This window comes from Tiliqua scincoides, chromosome 7, assembly GCF_035046505.1.
Source record: "Tiliqua scincoides isolate rTilSci1 chromosome 7, rTilSci1.hap2, whole genome shotgun sequence".
NCBI classification, from domain to species: domain Eukaryota; kingdom Metazoa; phylum Chordata; class Lepidosauria; order Squamata; family Scincidae; genus Tiliqua; species Tiliqua scincoides.
Window position 1 is genome coordinate 56,406,627 of NC_089827.1, and position 20,132 is coordinate 56,426,758.

At 45.9% G+C, this 20,132-nt stretch overlaps 1 protein-coding gene across 2 annotated transcripts in view; it reads right to left on the reverse strand.

The window, feature by feature from the left end:
• Positions 1 to 328: 328 nt before the first annotated feature.
• Positions 329 to 20,132, reverse strand: part of SUN2 (Sad1 and UNC84 domain containing 2) — a 34,080-nt gene continuing 14,276 nt past the window's right edge. The window contains exons 5-18 of one of the 2 annotated variants that reach the window (XM_066633314.1): positions 18,463 to 18,558; positions 17,833 to 17,926; positions 17,236 to 17,306; positions 15,914 to 16,035; positions 14,808 to 15,023; positions 14,232 to 14,309; positions 11,234 to 11,277; positions 10,799 to 10,964; positions 9,614 to 9,829; positions 9,000 to 9,084; positions 8,293 to 8,408; positions 6,372 to 6,539; positions 4,884 to 4,976; positions 329 to 4,395 (exon numbers count right to left, since the gene is read on the reverse strand). In XM_066633314.1, the coding sequence (XP_066489411.1) occupies positions 4,279 to 4,395; positions 4,884 to 4,976; positions 6,372 to 6,539; positions 8,293 to 8,408; positions 9,000 to 9,084; positions 9,614 to 9,829; positions 10,799 to 10,964; positions 11,234 to 11,277; positions 14,232 to 14,309; positions 14,808 to 15,023; positions 15,914 to 16,035; positions 17,236 to 17,306; positions 17,833 to 17,926; positions 18,463 to 18,558 (1,682 nt within the window). In that variant the 3' untranslated portion in view covers positions 329 to 4,278. The remainder of the gene's footprint in view (positions 4,396 to 4,883; positions 4,977 to 6,371; positions 6,540 to 8,292; positions 8,409 to 8,999; positions 9,085 to 9,613; positions 9,830 to 10,798; positions 10,965 to 11,233; positions 11,278 to 14,231; positions 14,310 to 14,807; positions 15,024 to 15,913; positions 16,036 to 17,235; positions 17,307 to 17,832; positions 17,927 to 18,462; positions 18,559 to 20,132) is intronic. The other variant, XM_066633315.1, reaches the window with a different exon arrangement.

Sequence of the window (20,132 nt, forward strand, 5' to 3'; positions counted from 1 at the left end):
TGGCCACACTGATAGATGCCATTTTTTTTTCTTCTACAAGATTGCCTTTTGATGGGAATGTGGAACATGCTTCCCCTGCATGCAACAAGGTTAGAATTTTGGTCCTCTTACAAGCCTAGATCTTCACATCTAGGCTGTTGCTGCATATAATATGAAATGTTCTTGGGAGAGGGTAGGGAAGAAGTCACTCTAGTATGTCATGAGAGAGGAAGGGGGCACTGACTGTAAAAGAGGGTCCAGTGCACAATTGTTTTCTTGCAGAAGAATTGGTTTTGATATCCTTAACCCCCCTTCCTAAGAGCCCCCTCGCCACCAACAGTCTCTCAAACCATTTTTTAAAAAATAATTTATTGTCTTGGGTTTCTGTTGCATAGGCATAAATTACAATCTGTTGCTACAAATCAAAACAGTGCAGCATTTGCAACAGGCTGCAGAGTTCAGTAGGAATCAAAGTCGCCTGCGTTATAGATAAGCTGTTTTTCCTAAGAAGAAGCGTAACACGAGGCCAAAAGGAAGAAAAGAGAAGTCATGCTGGGAAGGTGTTTCGTACTTGCTCCTACCCTGCCAAGCACACTGATTTGTAAGGACATTACACTTGTTAATCTTTTGGAGACAGAGATGCTATCGTTCTATCTAGGGAACAGGTTGTCTGTCTGTATGCCTTGTGGTAATGTAAAAAAAAACAAACAGGTTAAGCCTGCATGAAAGTGCCTGCACAGTCAGGGAGTTGATGCAGATAAGAAATTCATACCATGAAGTCAATGGATGCATGAATTATCAGTTGCTCCCTCCAACTGCATGCTGATAGGGCTGTAGGCATGAAGACCGACCAAAAGAGTAACACTATCCTTCATCCTTTCTGCAGGCACTCAGTCTGATTTAAGCTGTAGCATCACTTTATCTTGTTTTCAACACATGTAATGGTCCAGACATCCCTAATGAGATTGTGGATACGGCATTATGGTTAGGGAGTTACAGCGGAGTAGAAATTTTAAACGTTTCATCTTGTGTATATACCCTTACAAACTTCTCTTAACTTTCTCCTCAGGGCAATCAGATATTGCATACAAGGGGTAGAAAATGAGCAGAAAACGTTAAAAATCAGTGCTTAACCACCACCCCTTACACACCTTTGGGAGAGTACAAAGATAAGGACTAAAGTATAGATTAAAACATTTCTTAGCTTTTTCTTTGATATGTGGCTTTGCTTTTTTAAATCCTCATCCCCCCAGCTGATCTAAACCCATAAAGCGATTGTTACAGTGCAGCCTGTTCAATGATAAAAGCAGTGGGCTGCTACAGGCCTGTGGTCATCATAGAGATGCTGATCTCAACACTGGTGCAATCTTAGGGGGATTCATTATTTCCTATCTTTTGACTTTAAAATGAAAGAGAAGGGTTGGAAAAAACTACGACTGATTTATTTAATGTTGTAAGCTAAATCCAAGCCTGAACCACCCACAATGTTGCAGTTCTGCCCTTGCGCCATGTCAAAGAAGTGGCATTCTACCATTGCACCCCCTCTTTGCATCATAGAAATGTCTAATATTGGAATTGGCCTCTGGTGCTGTGTCAAGGCAGGTCCATCAAAAGGCTGCTCGGCATTATCGGAGCTTGCTTGAGATGCTGTGTTCTAATCCTGACAAAGGTTGGAGAGGTGGGAAACAGACATTAACTGCATATTCTCTTGCCTGGTGATTGGACCATCTAGCTTTCCATTGTTTAAAATGGTAGCCACACAAGAATGGAAAAACTTATGGTTTGGTGTGCCTCCATAAGCACTTGTACTTTGATGCCCCAATGCCAGTTACATGAGCTTACTCTTGGATGGTTCTAACAGTAAACATCCATGGCTATCTATTATACCTAAGTTTACAGATATTAGTACTATGAACTAAGCCTATGCATGCTTCTGAAAATATGATGGAAAATGGGTAAAGGGGAGTGGAGTTTTCATCACATAGTTATCTATTAACTAAGCATTGCTTAGGCTTTTAAGAGTATTTGCATTTCATCATCTGGGTCAGAGCCATTAACCCTCATGGCCTTCTCACATTGAAGTGGCAAGGTCCACACAGTCCTGTCACTTTCCTGTTGATCCTAGGGCCAGTTTCTTTGAGTTCCCGTGTGTAACCTTGAGTCTGCCCTGTCCCTTCCCCTTTGTAGTATGTGAAATGAATAATAGATTTTACCCTCTTGTCATTCCTGATGGATATGTAGCAATGCCTTGTGTTTACATGGGTAGGTTTAAGTGGGCAATTTTAGAAGGGGATGATATTAAAACAAAACAGAGGAACTGGGAGCTGAAGACAGCAGTAGCAGCAGCAGCCCAGCTTCATCTCTGAACTTAGGATGAAAACTTCTGCTCCAAGGGTGGGTGCAGGTTTATGTGAATTCTGCTTCTCCCAGGATTTCAGTACTTAAAAAAAAAAATCAATCCTCTGTATGTGTGCTAGAACACCTATACCCTTGCTGGGGGCAGTGACCTCATGACTGCCACAAAGGCTAGTCAAGTCGCATTCCGCTCAGTCCCCTCTTGAAAACGGAGGCCTAGATGCTATTTAGTTGGGAAAGGGGTGAGTAGAACCACAGCAGGCTGCTATCAAGATCAATCTCACTGTCTTCACCCCACTGGTGTTGCAGGATACTGTATCTTCAGACCCCTGGCCGCTGGTGTAAAGCAGCTCCTCCTCCTTGCTTTTGCAGCACTGAAGATGCTGCACTGAAGCATCTAGCACTGAAGATGAGTGACTAGCACTGAAGATGAGGGGGAGAGGCTGCTTTACACCAGTAGTCAGGAGGCACAAAAAACTTAGGGTTTTGCCCCCTCCTCTAGCAACACCAGTGCTTCACCTTGCTTTCAATTATAGCATTAGGGGGCTGTAGCAGAAAGGATCTTCCTTTTGAATGCAGCTGTGGGGTGGGGGGGGGAAGAGAGAATGAATACAGGTGACTGGTTCAGTATAAATATAACCCCTTGTAAGCTGGTCAGCTATAGTATCTTACCCAGCTCTATTGAGAATTGTACCAGAACTTTCTCTAGGTGGAGCTGGTCTGTGCTTGCAACAGAATGTGGTGGCAGAGTAGATGCGTACCAGTGCAGGCTCAAGGAAGGGGCTGTCTATTTTGAATGCTTTCCTCCCCCACTACAAGAAACCTCCTGCAAGCTAAATTTTCTAATCTACCCTACTCAGCTGTTTTTCTATGTGCGAGGAGGTTTATTATTATTTTTTATTTTAATAAACATAGGGGAATGTTCAAAACCAATTCCCCTCCCTGCATCCTGTACAGTCTTTTCTGCTTCCCCAGTTCTCGCCTTATGGTTGCATGCAGATTTGTGGAAAGGTTATCCTTGACACTTGGCAGGCATTTGGTACATAGGCACAGTTCAATAGATGGTTACTTGGACACCCCCTTTGGCAAGCATCTACAGGAAGCAGCTGCCACCTGGGCCTTAAGCAGCCTAGCAGTTCTCCATTTGGCTAGGAGAACTGGGGATGGTTCTGACTTCAGACATTTCCGATCTGAAGGTTTTAAGAGATTAATAAGAAGTAACATAGCCAAAGAGATCTGGATACTGCACAAGTTTACTATTCCAGTCTTTGCCGCCGGGGGGGGGGGGAGACCCAGACACTTCTCTGCCCTTCAGGACTGCAGCCTCCAGTTTTCAAATGTTTTCCTGTCTCTTGTAAGCAAAGTGCCTGATTTCCTCTACAGCGTGGCCTGTTCCCACGATGCAGCTATGTGGGCACCCCTTACAGTCAATACTGTCAGCTTATACATTTATGTAACAACACTGTTCCCAACCCCACTCCAGGAAAGGAAAGAGCAACAGCACAAAAGTTGCTTACTGCCCTGCTGTCAGGCAGATCTCATAAATACAGTCCTTCACCCCACCCCCATATGATAATTACAGGCACGCTGCAAAAACTAGATGTGGAGCCTGACATGGCTCTCAAAAGGAACACCTGGAAACCCATTTTCATTGTGGGGGGGGGGCAGAGATGGGGAAGATATGAACTGTATTTAAAAAATCATTTAAAAAGCAACTGGATACAAAATATCAAATCGAGCAGCAGCCTTCTTTCCCCCTCTACAGGCTGAAAAGGTTTTGGGAGTGAACAGGTTGTGACCGCCGGGGTCCTTCCCCAGGCTCCTATGAGCAACAGAGCAAAACGAAGTGTTGCCCCAGCCAGGCGGCTTTCCTTTCTGCCACCACCATCTCCCTACCGCAGAATTTGAGGTAGCCAGCGAGCGAGACTGTGGTGCCGAGAGGGGTTACGAGATGGGCTCGCCGTGCACACGGAAGCGATAGATGCAAGTGTACTCTGGATGGCCCCAGTTGCTGAGAATGCGGAGCTCGACCAGCTGGAAGACTGCGTTCCTGTCTTCGTCCTGAAAACAGATAGAAAGGGGAGGTGAAATATATTCCTGGCTGCTGGGACCCAAAGGAACATTAGCCTGTTTTGGGGGGGGGGGGGGAAACAGGGAAAAGGAACAGAAGGTCTTGCTCCTCTCTCATTCCAGCTTGGTCTGATTTCCTTCAAAATCTGCCATCTAGTGGCTGGAAAAGGACAATGCTGCAACATTCCTGCCCCGCTGAAGCAGGGAGAAACTTGTGCTAAGGGTCAGACTAGATGTGAGGCTAAACATGCCACTCGTAGCTCTGGTTTGGTTTTGTCAACACAGAAACATTTTTTGCTCAAAGTGTGTATGTGTGTGAATATTTTGCCACAGCCACCAAAATGTCACAGGCCAGGTCAGCTGATTATAGTTTAAAGGCAGGGGAGCTCAGCTTGCTGGGTCAGTCTCTCCCTCTGGGACCTGCTCCTTGACAGCACTTGATACCTCCCCCCACTTCATTTCTTTGTCCTCTTTCCTACCTCGAAGTGGAATGTTTGGATGGGATCTCCATTCTGGTCGTATGTGAATTGCCCAAGGAGGATGCCTTCCTGCTGGCCTTCTTCATCTAAGCCCTGGGAATACAAACAGTGGTTGGGGAGGGGGAGGGTGTGGGGGAAAAGGAAGAGGAGGGGAGAGCCCGGGAGTGAACAGAGCAATCACAGGGGCAGAGAGGGGGAGGGACACAAGTGCAATTAAATGCCACTCCTGCATGCCAAAATGAAATACACACAGGGCAAGTGGGGGGGGGGTGAAGGGACACATAGGAGCATCGGGGGAGAAGAGGCTGATAGTTATGAACACTCAGATTTCCTTCCTCATTTTCCCAAAGGCAGATCTAATTTGGGAATCTTTCAGGAGCATATTTACGCTAAGACTTAAACCATCTTAGTAGTATTTTCCTCTCCTTGGGAAACCCTGGAATCATAGTTTTGTGAGAGGGCTAAAGATCTGACAGAGACTTTAGCACCTTCACCTTGCTAAAAATTCCCAGAATTCTTTGGTGGGACGCCAAGACAGTTAAAATGCCATAATGCAGATAAAATTTTGTATTGTAAATATACCCAGTGTTGGCTCTTGTTTGTCCCACCCCCTGCCTTTCCCTTGTTAATTATGTTTGAGGCCTGCAGATTTATATGCCAACAGTAGGATGCTCGGAAAGCCACTTTTCCTGACAAAGAACCATGTCCCTTCCACAAAGCAGAGGTTGCTCTGGTTTAAAAAGCAGATGGTTCGGGCCAGAGAAAAGAAAATGTTTCTTCGTATCAAAAATTACTTAATTTGTGAAATTCACTGCCTCAAGATATAGCCATCACCACAAGGTCAGACAGCTTTAAAAAGAGACACATGTGTGAAAGACGTGTGTTCTACGGCAACGATTATTAGCTCTTACAGTGATGTACCTCTGAATATCAGCTGCTGGGGAACAACACTGGGAGAGAACTGTTGCCTTCAACCTTCGCTTGTGGAAGGTAAGTTCTTCACTGTTGTTCCCCAGCAACTGGTAGACCTGGAAGCCTCTGGTTGACCACTGAGAAACAGGATACTGGACTAGATGGATCTTTGATGTGTTCCAGCAAGGCTTTTCTTTAGGCCAATTCTGATATATCATCTCCTGCTTTCGAATGAAGAATTGATGGCTTAGGATTGGCCAGTAACAACTTCAGGGCGAGAATTAGAAGGCTGCAGTTGAGAGAACTGCAGTGTTCTTGCAAACTCTTGGGAACAGCTGTGGAGGCCCAAAACAAACTCTGTTGTGATCAAGACAGAGATGGTCAAATTATTTTGTTCCAGGCTGGCAAAAAGCTGGGAGGAAGCAAAAGCATTAAAAGCCTCTAGAAGGCCTGCCTCCAGGGAGTGGAAGGAGTTACCCATCATAGGAAGTCCTCCTTCTCTGACTCATGGCCCGCTGTGCACCTTGTTCTACCCTGCCCTGCTGCATTCCCCATCTCCATGCAAAGAAGACTTACGAAGACTTGAAAGTCCTTGGGTGCACTGGGAATGGTTCCTTTGGGCGAGAGAGATTTGGAGATGTGCTCCAGCGTCACCGCAGTGGGTCGGATGTTGCTTGACAGACGGATGACAGCAAAGCCTTGGGAGCCTTGGAATGCCCAGCAGTTCCCAGGGTAGACATCTGGCTGCAGTGCAGGGAGATAATGAATTAAACACACACACATGGTTTTAAGACAACAGAAACAAGTGTGTCCCTATTAGACTTGGTCCTACCTGACTCTCAGATACTCAAGGACCATTCATCAGTCAAGAGGAAAATGTAACCTTCACCAGGCAAACATCTGGTAATACTTCAAAGATTTAAAACATTTCACAGAAACAGATTGAGAGACTTTTAATCCACCATAAATGTGTAATTGATATCGCACATAAATACAGTGGACCCTAAGTACCTGGGGAGGATCCATTCCAGGATCCCATGGATACTGAATTCCATAGGTAATTAAATCTGTGTCCGGAAGGCCTCAGAGGACTTCCTGGAAGCGCCTTCTGGTTGCATCCAAGAGAACTTCTGGGGCCCAGAGAAGCAGGGGATTTCATTAACCACGGTATAATGGCGGGGGAAGCCGGGAGGCCTTCTGAGGCCTGTGGAGGTCTTCTAAGGCCCTCCAGTTGCTGGCTTGGCACCTGCAGATGCCGAGTTCATGGATAAGAGCACTCATTTACATATTGAAAAGGTAGATTCTCTACATCTGAAAACATATGGGAGAAAGTACTTTTGTCTTCAACTGTCGAGCAGATAAGGGTGTAAATCCACATTGCAACTGATGTGGGGATGTTACTGGAAATGCCTCCCCTGCCATTATTACTAACATGCCTGTAATACTGTCTCCAAGGCACTGATCCATGAGATTGAGATCGGTGCCTGGGTAACATTATGGACATCCCCCTGCATATACAGCAAGTTTTGATCCTCAGCCTTAATGCCTTCTCTGCACTTGCAGTCCATGGCCATTAGAGGGCAAAACACATGCAATGGGTCTGCTCAGAGAGTACTTTGAGTGCAAATGGGAGTGGCAATTTACTGCTGCTGTAAATGCAAGTCAATGTGAATGGAGCACCATGTGGTGTGCCTATTCCCACATACTTTCATGTCATCTCTCTCTCTCTCTCTCTCTCTCTCTCTCACACACACACACACACACACACACACACACACAGAGCTAGCAATTGAGTGCCTGCTGCTTCACTGTGCATTCCTGAAACCCCCCCCCCCTCCTCGCTGGTCAGAGAGGGAGGATCCAGGTGCACTGCTACATTGAGTGTTTCCCCATCTCTATCACCTTAGCCAATGATGCAAAGTGGAAACCCTCAGCCTATCAGGTATATTATCCAGGGACCTGTTCGACACCATGCAGTAAGCTTCTTAGTTCCGTGGGGGTCCAAATCTACAGAGGCATCCCAGATTGTGAACACTAAAAGCCTCACCCAAGATCTCCTTAGTTCCCAACTTTTCCTGAAACTGCTTTTTACAATCAGGACAGTTGACCTAAGACCAGGCAAAGGCAGAGGGAGACTAATTCTGTGCTCAATTTCAAATTCTGGATCATGCACATTATACACAAAGCTTTGAGAAGAAGCCCTCCAACCACTACAACCATTTCTGGTTAACATTGTGACATCTGCTTGTGTATCAAGTTCCCTGAGCCAGTCTCTCTCTTTCTCTGCCCCCCCCCCCATTCCTCACAGAGTTGTTGCAAGCATCAAGTTGGATAATGCCCATTTATGCTGCCCTGAGCTCCTTGGAAGAAGGCTCAGTTAAAAATGTCCCAGGGTAAGATATAAGCAAGTTAAGCCTCATACTTTGGAAAGAACAGAATGATGACTGGAAGGCAAAAGCAGAACAAAACCTTTGCACTTTTAATTGGTGACCCCTACCTGCAGAATGACCCGGGGAGACTGAGAGTGGTACCACAAGGGGATCCCAAAGAGACTCAGCAGCGCAGTCTTGGTCTCATAGGTTTCTGAGCACCGGGTGCTGATCACACTAGCCCCTGTAATTAAAAGACATGGGTGAAGAGAAGTGAAGCATTGAGCCCTCTGATCAAGAAAGCTGATGAACAAGCCATCTACTCACTGAAGGAACAGAAATCGGCAACAGAAAATCCTCAGTACTACAACTAGAAAGTCCAGATTGTGCAACTAGGACCATTTCACACAAAACTGCATGCTTTGTTCTGGTTGGACCACTGTGGGGTGGGTGGACAGGGTCCTTCTGCACAAGTTGAAGCTTGTGGCATGGAGTGAAGAAACAAGGTTTTAATGCCAATAAAGGTTTACAGACGGAAACAAGGCTTGCTGACTATTCAGAAATGACAGGTGTGTGTCTTCTCTGGTTTTTAACCAGCCCTCTCTAGTTTTTAAACTTATTGCTGAAACTGACCACAAGGTCTTAGGTTTATTCTTGGCCAACACGAGGGCTAAAACTTGCCTTTTCGAAAAAGCAAAATGGATTCTTGGTTATCCCACTCCAACCCATCCTGCAGCACTATGACCTTCCCACTTTTCTGTCATTGGCTTTTTTTTGTTTCTATGCTTCAGGAGTGATCAGGATAGAAAGACTATCTGCTCCTTGGTTTGCATACCTCCCGATTCAAGGGCATAGTCGACCATTCCAATGCGATCCTCACTGTAGCGTTTCAGGGCTTGGTTCACAATGAGGTGCACTTGCTGAAACAACACAACAAGACTGAATGCAAGGACAAGAACCTCAGAGAGGCTAGATGAGATGTTTGCTGTGTAGTGACCATGCTACACCAGGGCAGAAGAAGGGACGTAGTGCTCTTCCCTTCCCACTTTGCCCCGGATCAGAGATCTGAGGAATGCCTGAAGTAAGCCATATCACTCTATGGGTCTGTGGTAGTAAGTAGGGAGAAACTCTTGCAGCTTTGTGAAGACAAAGCAGAGAAGAGAACAGCTCGCTCCATCTCTTTTTCAGGGTTCACTGTGATTTATATGGGGACCTAAGGAAGCTGCCCTGTCCTGGAATGATGTTTCAAGGCAAGATGGCTGCCTGCCACTCAGGACAGAAGTCAGTTCCACTACTGCACAAGTGGATAGGCAGCAATGGGCACAAAGTACAGATCCAACGGCCCAGATTCATGGACAAAAGGGCATGCTTCACATGAACACTGACCCCAGCATAACCCCCAAGAATGCCCCAAGGGAGACTGCTTGAACCAACAGACTGTGTTCTCACCTCCTCTGTGACTCCCGTGACTCCTTCCCTTTGGAGTGCTATCCCGACATCCCGCGTGGACAACTTCTGGTCCTCAGAAATCTTGGCAAGGATCTTGCGCTCCAGCTTGAGGAGCCGTTCCTCTAGCTCTTCATGCTGGAGGAACCGACTGCCTGATCCATCCTCCCGAGGCTGGGACAGGAAAAGGCTGAGCCATGTGGGAAACTGAGCTTCCAGCTAAAACAGGCAAAGGAAGCATGGATAAATGAAGGCCTTTCATGAGAGAATGCAGGTAAGGAGGATGGGGAAATGCTATATCCACTTTAGCAAATTCACCAACTATTCTATGAGGCAAGATGGATTCTCAGGCAAGGTGCAGATACTCTCAATATGTGGAATAGCAGGGCATCTGCAGATCAAGGGACAGAAAAAGTGTACAGAAAAAGACTGGCTGCCCGATCTGGGCTTTGATCTTCTACACTGAAATACACTTTTTCTGTACCTTACACGCACCAATCCGATCTATCAGTGCTATGAACTAGAGATTGTTGTACAGCAAGAGTACTTTCTTCGCACACTTTATGTTTTATGATACAATTCCTTTTTCTTTCAATTTTGAAAGCGTGCTGGATTTGGGGACTGAAGGGATTGCACCAACCCATTGACGGAGATGGCGCTTGGTCTTACTTTTTGACGGACCTTATGCTCCAAGTCTGTACCTGAATGCCTAAAGTGTACTGAGTGAAAAAGTAAACCAGGCCCTCCACATGATCTGGTAATGGAAGGACTACTGTGGTTGCAGTGCAGACTTTATCGCCACCAACAGATACAGGCAAAGTGCTGGTTTTTAGATGTTGACAAGGACAGTATAGCGATATTCCAACAATGCCACTCTGTGTGGACCTGGACATGATGCTTAGCAATCTAGGAAGATTCTTAGAAAATGCAGAAATATAGGAAGATTCTGATAAAATCAGAGGTTTCTCTCTGTGTGTGTACACATGCATGTGCAAGAAGACAGATGAGGAAGACTATACACATGGTAGTTTACAAAAATTCTGAAGGAGGTTGACAAAATACCAGAAAAAGAAGTGTGGAAAAACAGTAGAGCCTCCATCAAGCTCCTAACAGAAGTATCTGGCTGTACTACAAGAGGGATAATACTCAAGGCCTCCTAAGTGCAATGAAGGTGAGACAGAAACTCACATCTTCCCGCACTCCCTTGATCTGTCCTGGAATAGACTCCACGTGTTTTGACAATGCCTTCTGGTCAGAGGTCAATATCATAAATTCCTTCTTCAGGTCTGCCAGCTGTGCCTCCAGTGTGGCCATCCCATTTTGGAAATTACCCATCATGGCTTCCTGTGCAGAGCTTCAAAAACAAACATAAACATTTTTTGAGATGCCTCTGACATTCGGTTAAAGCTGTAAAATTATGCAAGCAGTGCAGACACCAAGGAGGCAGGATACATTGATTTGTACACCCTCTTCTTCAAGAGAGGTATAACGTCACTTGCATAGAACAACCATGCTTTGTTTAAAATGACAATCCCTCCGGGTCACACAGATTCCCACTCTTCTGTTTTCATAAGATCGCAATGGCCATATTACACAACTGCTTGCTGAGGGTGCTGAAATTACCTTTGCCATTGCGAAGTCATTTGGAGCATCCGGGTCTCTGTCTCCTGCGGGAGGAACAGCACTGGTCAAGGCAAGGAAACAGTAGGGTAAGATGAAGCCAGCTGCACAGGAGTCCACACCAGAATGGGCACCACAGTGTGTCTACCTGGAACTGCGTATGAAGCCACAGCAATAGATGGACAGGTCTTAAGATACAAGCTTTTTTTTGGACCATCCCATTTTTTAAATCAGATGAAACACTTTGTGGGTCAGAGCTGCCCGTTTGCAACAGTAGCCCAGAAGCACGCTACCGTGGCCTAGCTTTTGCGCTGCTGTAAAGGGCTTTGTGCTACAAGAATAGGAGTTCCAGCAGCACAAGGCCCACACAGGATCTGTAAGGCTGCAATTCTATGCACATTTTGTTGAATATTATGGAATACGCTTCTGGGTAAAGATGCCTAGGATTGCACTGTAACTTTCCCAATCTCAACCTTGACCTGTAAAATGGGAATAATATTGATAAGCATCATGCAATGTTGTGACAATGAATGAGCTGAGGAAGACAAAACACGTTCGCATCTTGAAAACACTATGTAAACTAGCCGTAAAAAGTAGCTAGAGCAGTGGAGTGGTTTCAGGGCAATTGTTCAGACAAAAGTGATGGTAGTTTAAGCCATTTCTGCCCAACATTGCATATACCCAACAGGGATCAAATGTGTACACCGGTGGGCTGGGCAGAAATGGGTTAACAAAAATATCTGGCAAAGTTGCTGAAACTCTGTGAGTATTTAAAGGATGTCAGAAAGCCTAGGGAGCACAGCTGTTTGTCATATCCACTGAGGACAGGGTAAGAATAGTTTTAATTACAGAAGTACCACAATCTGTATTTTAATCCACTTTTTTTCCCTGATACACAAAAGACTGTGTAAAATCAGATGAGAATGAAGTAGAATCTTATGTATGAAACCTCCTGCTTGAGAAATACAGGTGTCCCCCCATATCTGCAGATCCAATATCCACAGAATCACTTATTTGGAATTCTCCAGCCCCTGCATGCTCCTTATCTATTCTCCTTTTCTGTGGTGCCAATCACTCTTCCTCTGAAGCCTGTTACAGAATGCTAGAAGAGGAATGCAAGAAGCAGTTTCCAGAGCAGGGAGACTAAGAGAACACTTACAGGGAGCAGGAAGATTCTATAACAAGCTGCAAAGGAAGAGACAGGAGTGTTTGGTGACACAGTAAGTAAGTATAGCATCCCTTTTATCTGCGGTTTTGGTATCTGGGGTGGGAGCCTGGAAACATATCCCCTGCAGATGGGGGGGGGGGCTTGAACATACAAAATATGAAGGAAATAGATCAGCAATAAAAGATCAACAAGATGTGGGAAGATGCATTCTGGAACTCACTCCCTTCCTGCCAGCTACCTCTCCTACCTCTGGAGCAATGATGTCATCAGCAGCAGCGTTCAGGTGATGCTTTTAAAACGTTCCCCCCCCCCCAAAGGACCTTATCAGCAAAGTATCAGACTCAGCAGGATGCCAAATGGGAGAAATGTACCTAGGAGCATATGTTCATGTCTAGGCCATCCTCTTTCCCAAAGGACAATACTTAGTTCATATTACACTGAGGCTGCAATCCTATACAGATTTATCTGAGAGTAAGTCCTACTGAATGGGACTTAGTTTTCACTAAGCATGCAGAGGCTAGCACTCTATTACACCTTTTATATTTATCTGGGATTCTTTTTTTTAAATTTTATACATTTATTTTAAACCACTGCAACCATTCCAAGCATTCTGGATGATGTGAGCTAGATCTTCCAATGAGGTCGAATACATTTCTAAGTAGAAACAAGTGGCAGAAGAAGTCACTCTACTGAAGATGAGCACCACTGATTTTTTTTTTTTAAGGCGGGGAGGTCACAGTATCTTAGTGCAGCACAGCTGGGGTGACGTCACGACAGACACCTGCCTTTCAAAATGTACTACTACGTCAATGACTATACTGCACCCAGGTGTAGTAGAATGTCTGCAACCAAGTGCCAGGGATACATTTCTATATGAATGACCGTACCTGGTCACAGACTACAGACCAACAAACCACGTGTGCTGTACACAGATTGTACTTGGACTGAATGGAACATGTGACTAACTGTAACCAGTACAGATTAACAATGGTTCTACCAAGGTATGCAGGTGTACCTAGAGACGCTTTCATGCATGATCAGCCCTGCTGTGAGACTTGCTTCTGAGCAAAACATACACAGTGTCAGGTTCCAAATATTTTTCATTTCAATGACCAAGGCCCCAATCCTACTGCCATTCTTTATGGTAGAAAGCTGGGCCACCATAGGGCACTTCTGGAGGCCTCCCTTGGCACTGGTAAATTGACAGTAGGGGCTGGCGGAGGGAGGAGGAGATAATGGGTGTGATGGGGAGGAACTGGGAGGGGTGTTCAAGAGGGAGGGAGGGATCCAGGGGCAGTGACTTGTGCCCAAATTCTATCTCTAAAATCCTTCTGTGGAATGCCCTCTGGCTCGCCTCAGACTTAAGCCAGTAAAATGGCTGGTATAGGTTCGGGGAGACCCACAGGTGATTGGGCAGCTTACAGATATTTTTACTTACCTCCTGGCATCACTTACCTCTCTTGGCATGGTTGCATGCTATAACAGGGTGGGTGATAAGAGAGTTAAGCATCTGCTTAAATCTGTCTCTTAAATCCCCATCCTATCCAACATTCCAGCACTGATGCAGCTGTTCCAATACGGCATATGCTACATCCTGATGTGGGGGGGGCAGTCATAGAGGCCTCCTCAAGGTAAGGAAATGTTTGTTCCCTTACCTCAGGCTGCACTGCAGCTGCATCAGTGCTGGAAAGTTGGATAGGATTGGGCCCTCAGTGACATCAACCGGAGAATTGTTTAACTTAGCTGGGTCATGGTCATGTATGTTGCAAGATGTTTCAGTGTGTACAAATTGCAGCATCTTGCACCTTTACAAAAGGTGAAGTTGTGTTTTACCTGAGAAGCTTCGGAGACTTTCTGTAGGAGACTGTCAAAGTCCTTCTGCAGCCGGAATCGGAAAGCGTTCAGATCACTCTGCAAGGAAACGAGCACAGAAGAAACTGGAGCATGGTTTACAGAACAAGCCTCCACAGTCCACTGCTTGGCAGCCAGCAGAATCAAATGAGGGGGCATGACAGGGGAACCCAGGCATTTTATTTCTTGTGCTACAGGGAAACTTTATAAGGAGAGGGGTTGGCTGATCTCAGCTATGTCAGTTTCACCAGACAGTGGCAGGAAGGGACACTGCAGCCAGCTAGAGCAGGAAAACTCCAGTGACTTGGGAATCCAATGTATCCCTGATGGCCACACATAAGACCTCTCCTGTTTTTGGTACCTGAATTCGCTTTTTTCCCCTCCCCTCCCCAGCCCTGTTTTCTTTTGTGCCATGTCTTTCTGCATCATTGTTTAACCAATGCACAGCACCTATAGTCAGTGCTTATTAAACACTAGGTCTTTATTTGAAAAAAACTATAAATAGAAATAAAACTCTCCTTGCTCCCGCCATGCCCTGTTCTGCTGCAGCTGCCCTACCTGGAGGTGCCGATTTCCCTCTTGGTGGAGCTCCTCTTTCAAGGCGGCCTCTCGTTGCCTCACCAGTCTGTCCAGCAGGACCAGGGTATCATCCTGTGACAGAGCGGCCCCATCAGGTGTCTTCCCTCTCTGCAGTTCCAGCACTGTCACCGCAGCCTCCAGGGACTCAAAACGTCTCTCCAGGGCCTGAAGCTGGGACAGAATCTGCTGCTGTGCCTTTTCACCCAGAAGCGGCAGAAGAGAAAGAGAGAAATACGTGAGCTTATTATTATCCACATTTCCATCGCTTCCAGGCAGCGTGCACAGGACTGGACTTATGTTACTTTAAGGTAATTACATAAATAGTTGAATAGGAATTGCATTGTTTTCATAATTATCATTCTGTATTCTAGTTGGGAGTGAATTTTGGGGGGCTCAGGAACCAATCCAAAATTATAAAATGGGGCTGTCTGAGGCTCAGCCCAAGGCAACAGGAAATTTTTTTCCTTTTCCCAGGGAGAGCTGCAGCAGCCCCAATGGGGCTACTCGGATCTGCATCACCTAAATCAGTGGCGCAAATTTGAGCAGCCTGGAGCTGTTCCAGGCTGCTCAAGAATAGGGCTAGGATCCGGCATAAATGCCAGATCCTGACCCCCACCTTCCGCTCCCTGCTCACGCGCACCCAGGAACGCCCGCTGCCCACCCTCCCCCGCTCCAAAATACCTCCTCCCTGCCCTCCCCACACCTTCTCCAGACCCCTGTGCCAGCCAAACTCAGCCAGTGCAAACTTACTAGGCCCCAGGGCTTGCATCGGCATGGAGAGGCCAGTGCACAGATGTGTGCAGGCCTCTCTCCCCCAAGAGTAACTTGAAAGTGCTTTACAGCATTTTCACAACATTCTTCAGCTGGCTCAAGGGACCTGCACTGGCCGAAGGGGTGCTCTGGATTGCACCCTAAATTTTGTATAATGATGGAATTATTGTACGTAATTACACCCTGCCAAGGGAAAAAAAAGAACTCTTCTGTTCTGCTCTGCATTCCCAGATAGTCTGGTGAAATGAACCAAGGTGAAGGGAATGCTGTAGCCAACTCCCCAAGCTGACTCCCGAGATTTGTTCAGTACTCACCTCTGAGAGCAGAGCAGAGTCTCCTGCTTCATAGCCTTTCCTGGCAACAGGAGGAGACGACTTCAGAGCTCCCCAAGAAAACATAGAAGGATGGAGACCAAAGGGGTAAAAATACCAAGCACCTGACATCAACAGAAGAAACAGATTGTCTGACTCAAGAAAACTTGGAAGTATAGAAGAGGTCCAAATAAGTATCCAGGTAGATTTTAAATGTCAGTTCCAAAGGCTGCCCAAAGAAGTCGAATCTACAGTAGATTTACTTCTGAAAGGAAGTAATTCATATACTGCATAATAAATACAGAATTCACCAGAAGTTGTGGTGAAGACAGCTTGCGCAGGCCAGCATTTCTCAAAATATGCTCGTAGGAGCCCTGGGGCTCCCCAAGACCGCTTCGGGGCTCCACAAATACACCATCAGTGACCATCATTTGCCCTCCACCTAGTTTGCTCATCCATCCCTCCCACCTCCCTTGCTCATTGCTCTCCTTCCTCACTTCCTTGCTAGCCAAAGCCACCAGCCATGTTGGCAAAATACAACCTCCGGAGCAGTACATCTCTGAATACTAGCTGCTGGGGCTGGATATCCATCATGCGTATGCCTTGCTTGGGATGTTCCAGAGGCGTCTAACTGGTCTCTGCTGGATCCTGCAAAGCCTTTTTTGCTTATTACATTATTTTTCCCCTCCTCCCAGGAAATCAGCAGAAGAATATGGGAGGTATGTTTCATCAAGTCTTTTTATGATGCCTAAAATAAAGTAAAATGGAGCTGCTTTTGGAGGTTTGGAGGGAGAGACTACTGCAGGAGACAGGAAATGGATTTTAATCCCAGGCAATTTTTTAATATAAAAGGTGGCCAAATTTGCTTAACGTAAGAGTGACATTATTAAGAATATTTACATACCGCTTTCAACAGGAGTAGTTCACATACAATAAAATTCAGATGCTTGAGAGTCACAATATTTAAGAAGTATTTCAATTCTGAAATACGCTTACTCACTAAGAACATTAAACTGACATTTTAATCCGGTGGATGTTAAGCTTGCATTTAATCCAGTTTATACTCAGTAAATAATCATAAAGCTTGAAAATTTCTTATTTATTTTTTATATCAATTGGAATGCAAAAGGGAGCTCAGCCAACATAGTTCCACAAGCTGCACCCTAGATGTCAAAGAGCCACATGTAGCTCACGAGCCACAGTTTGGCCACCACGGTTCATAGGACTGCAGACCTCTGACTGGCTTTGCCCTGTTCTTTACAGGGAGCCACAGAAAAAAAAGGCTGTGCAGCAGGAGGACAGCGAAGGACAAATAAGAAACTCACCGTAGCCGACAGCAGTCAGGAGCAGAAGCAAGAGCAACCACAGAAGCAACTTCTTCAGGTTTGGATAACTCCTGGGTACAGAACACAGGGATGAAAAAATAAGCACCAGATAAAAGTCTACTGATTGGTCCGCTTCGCAGATCTCCATAGTTCTAGGCAAAAATGGCACTGCCCTATTCATAGGCAGCAAAGATGAAGGAGGCTATTTTGACAATTTGGTGGGGGCAGCATGACATGGAACAAAAGGAGAGGTGAAATTCCTCAAGGGAGGAACCAAACGTAAGAAGAGACATGGAGCGAACGCCACTCTGTGTCTCTATTCTCTCCCTTCCCCATTTCACCTACTGCAACGGAACATGCGATGGGCCTTCTGCCCCATCACTCCCCAACCTCACACCACTGGTTGGAGGAGGCAATACACAGCAAGCACTGCTCATGGCCTGCTGCTGTCTGCAGGATCTTGCGGGAACACAGGAAGCCTGAGTGCATCCAATCCGAGAAGTATTTGATGATTCACCTCCTGCTTGATGGCTACTTCTCAGCTGAGGAATCACAGCCCACCCACTGCTGTGCATGCTGGACTCCTTCCACACTGACCTTGTTAAGACAAAGACGTCCAGGAGAGATGCTGCTGTCGTGAAGCGGTACCACGTGGTCCCAAGCCACCAGTATAGCAGTCCAAAGAATCGACCTGTAAATGCACCCCCCAGGAGCATTAAAAGAGCTCTGCTTACATCTCACCCTTACTTACAAGCTTTTGGACTTCTTTACCACTCACAGCAGCCTGTACAGTTGGCTTTCACTTTCATCCCAATTGCATTGACTTGGAAGTAGGGCAGCTGGAATCTTTGCATCTAATCGCAGATCTGAAAATGGCAAGCCACCGAGATTCCACCCTTCCTTGGGGCAACTCATCCCAAAACACCCCTTTCACCCTCCCCGTGCCTTCATTCTTAGCCTTTAATTCTTCGGGCACGCAACTACACTATAGGCTAATTGGCTTAACAATCACTACAGGAATTGTAGTTCTGTGAGAAGGGCTAGGATAGCTCTCTAAGCAGAATTCTTTTCATCCCCCCCAGGTTTCCAGGCTAAAGGAAGCCATATGATTGAAACTAGCATGGAATAGATCTAGGTTTGTAGTCTAGATATGCTTAATTTCCTTCCCTATCTTGTATATTCCAAGACCAATCCTTTGACTAAAACAGTTATGACTCTTCCACTTACCTGGTGATGTAAGTACCAGCCACAAAAAAGAATGGACTTTGGAGAGGGCATTCCTGAACCCAGAATCATTAGCATTCTGGTCCAAAGAAGTATGACCTACAAGAAAGAAGAGCATGGTTAGCTAGCAAACATAGTTTCCTTCTCTCCTCTCTCTCTCTCTCTCTCTCTCTCTTGCTCACTGGCTTTGAATCAATCATGAATCTGTTTCCTTGGTGCTCAAAGTGGTCATGATCTGTCCAATCCTGACTCTTTCTCAATTCAGGTCTTGTGTCTATTCAGGAGGAGGAAAAGGATGTTCAAGGTGGTATTTATTTTCTTTCGAGCTAGTTCAACTGACTAACATTGCAATTGCCCATTGCTTCCCCATACCCTCTTTGCTTTCCTGGTGAAACATGGAGCAACCAGTCAGTCTTTATGGCCATAATCTGGCTACAATTGTGCTCTGTCTTTATCCAGACCATTGATCAAAGTCAGCATTACCAACAGTGCTGATTTTCTTTCCTTTATTTTTTTGGCCTGGTAACCTTCAAAGCAGCGTTTCTCAAAGTGAAGCCCTGGGACTCCCCAAGATCTCTTCAGGGGTACCATGAGCACACCATAAGTGGCTGCCATCTCGGCTTCCTGAGACTCCATGCATGCACCAGTGGGGCTCTCCAAGGTTCCATTTTGGTGTAAAGGGCTCCAAAGACCAGAAAGTTTGAGAACTGCTGATTTAGAGAGCTTTAGGGCCGAATCCTTTGCAACTTCCCAGAGTTGATGCAGACACAATGGAGCCCCAAGGAAAGTAAATAAACATTCCATGACCTTGAGGAGGCCTCCACGACTGCCCCCCCCAAATGCAAGACGCAGCTTACACCCCATTGGTGTGGTTGCACCAGAGCTGCAAAGTTATATAGCGTTGTGCCTAACTTGACTTAGGAGGCTCTGTGGACATATTTATTAATCCCTTTTCTAGATTCATTATTTTCTCCTGGATCATAGAGCCAAATCTACTAACAACTGAAGAGCAGTAAGGCTGGTTTAGACATGGCCTCATTGTGTTCAGTACAGAAACACAGCTTTTTCTGGCCTGGGGCAAGAGCTGAAAAAATAGCTTGCTTGTTGTGAGGATGGTTCATTCTAAGTCAGGGAAAAGTCAATGGCGGTACAGGGATGGGCATTTACTGGCTAGTGCCTGTGACGGCAAGCACGTGTGACGCACAGTCCCCAGGTCAGTGTTGCAACTGAAGTTACATTTTTTGTTGGTAAGCTGAACACATATACATGCTGCTTTAAAATATTTTTAAAGCAAGGTGAACAGGCTGCCTGAAACATGAGGAGAGGGGCAAGAGGGGTAGCTGAATCATAGGTTGTCTTGCTGGTGTGCATGCATGGAAGCCAAGTTGCACGGCTAGGATCACACTGTAGGTGAAGGACCTGCTTGAACCGCTGCTAAATGCTATGCCTGCCCTCCCCCTAAGAGACCAAAGATATACTGGGTTGCAGACAAAGCAAGATATGAAGATATCCTAAGCACATTTTCCTCCCATCCAGGGTTCCCCCTAAACATTGTGTCATTGCACAGAGTGGACCCATAGCTGTGTAGCAGCATCTTCCTGGCATTTATCATTGACTTCCAGTTCAACCGTGCTTCAAGGTGCATGGAGTTCAGCTGAGAGTTGTGCGGCTGT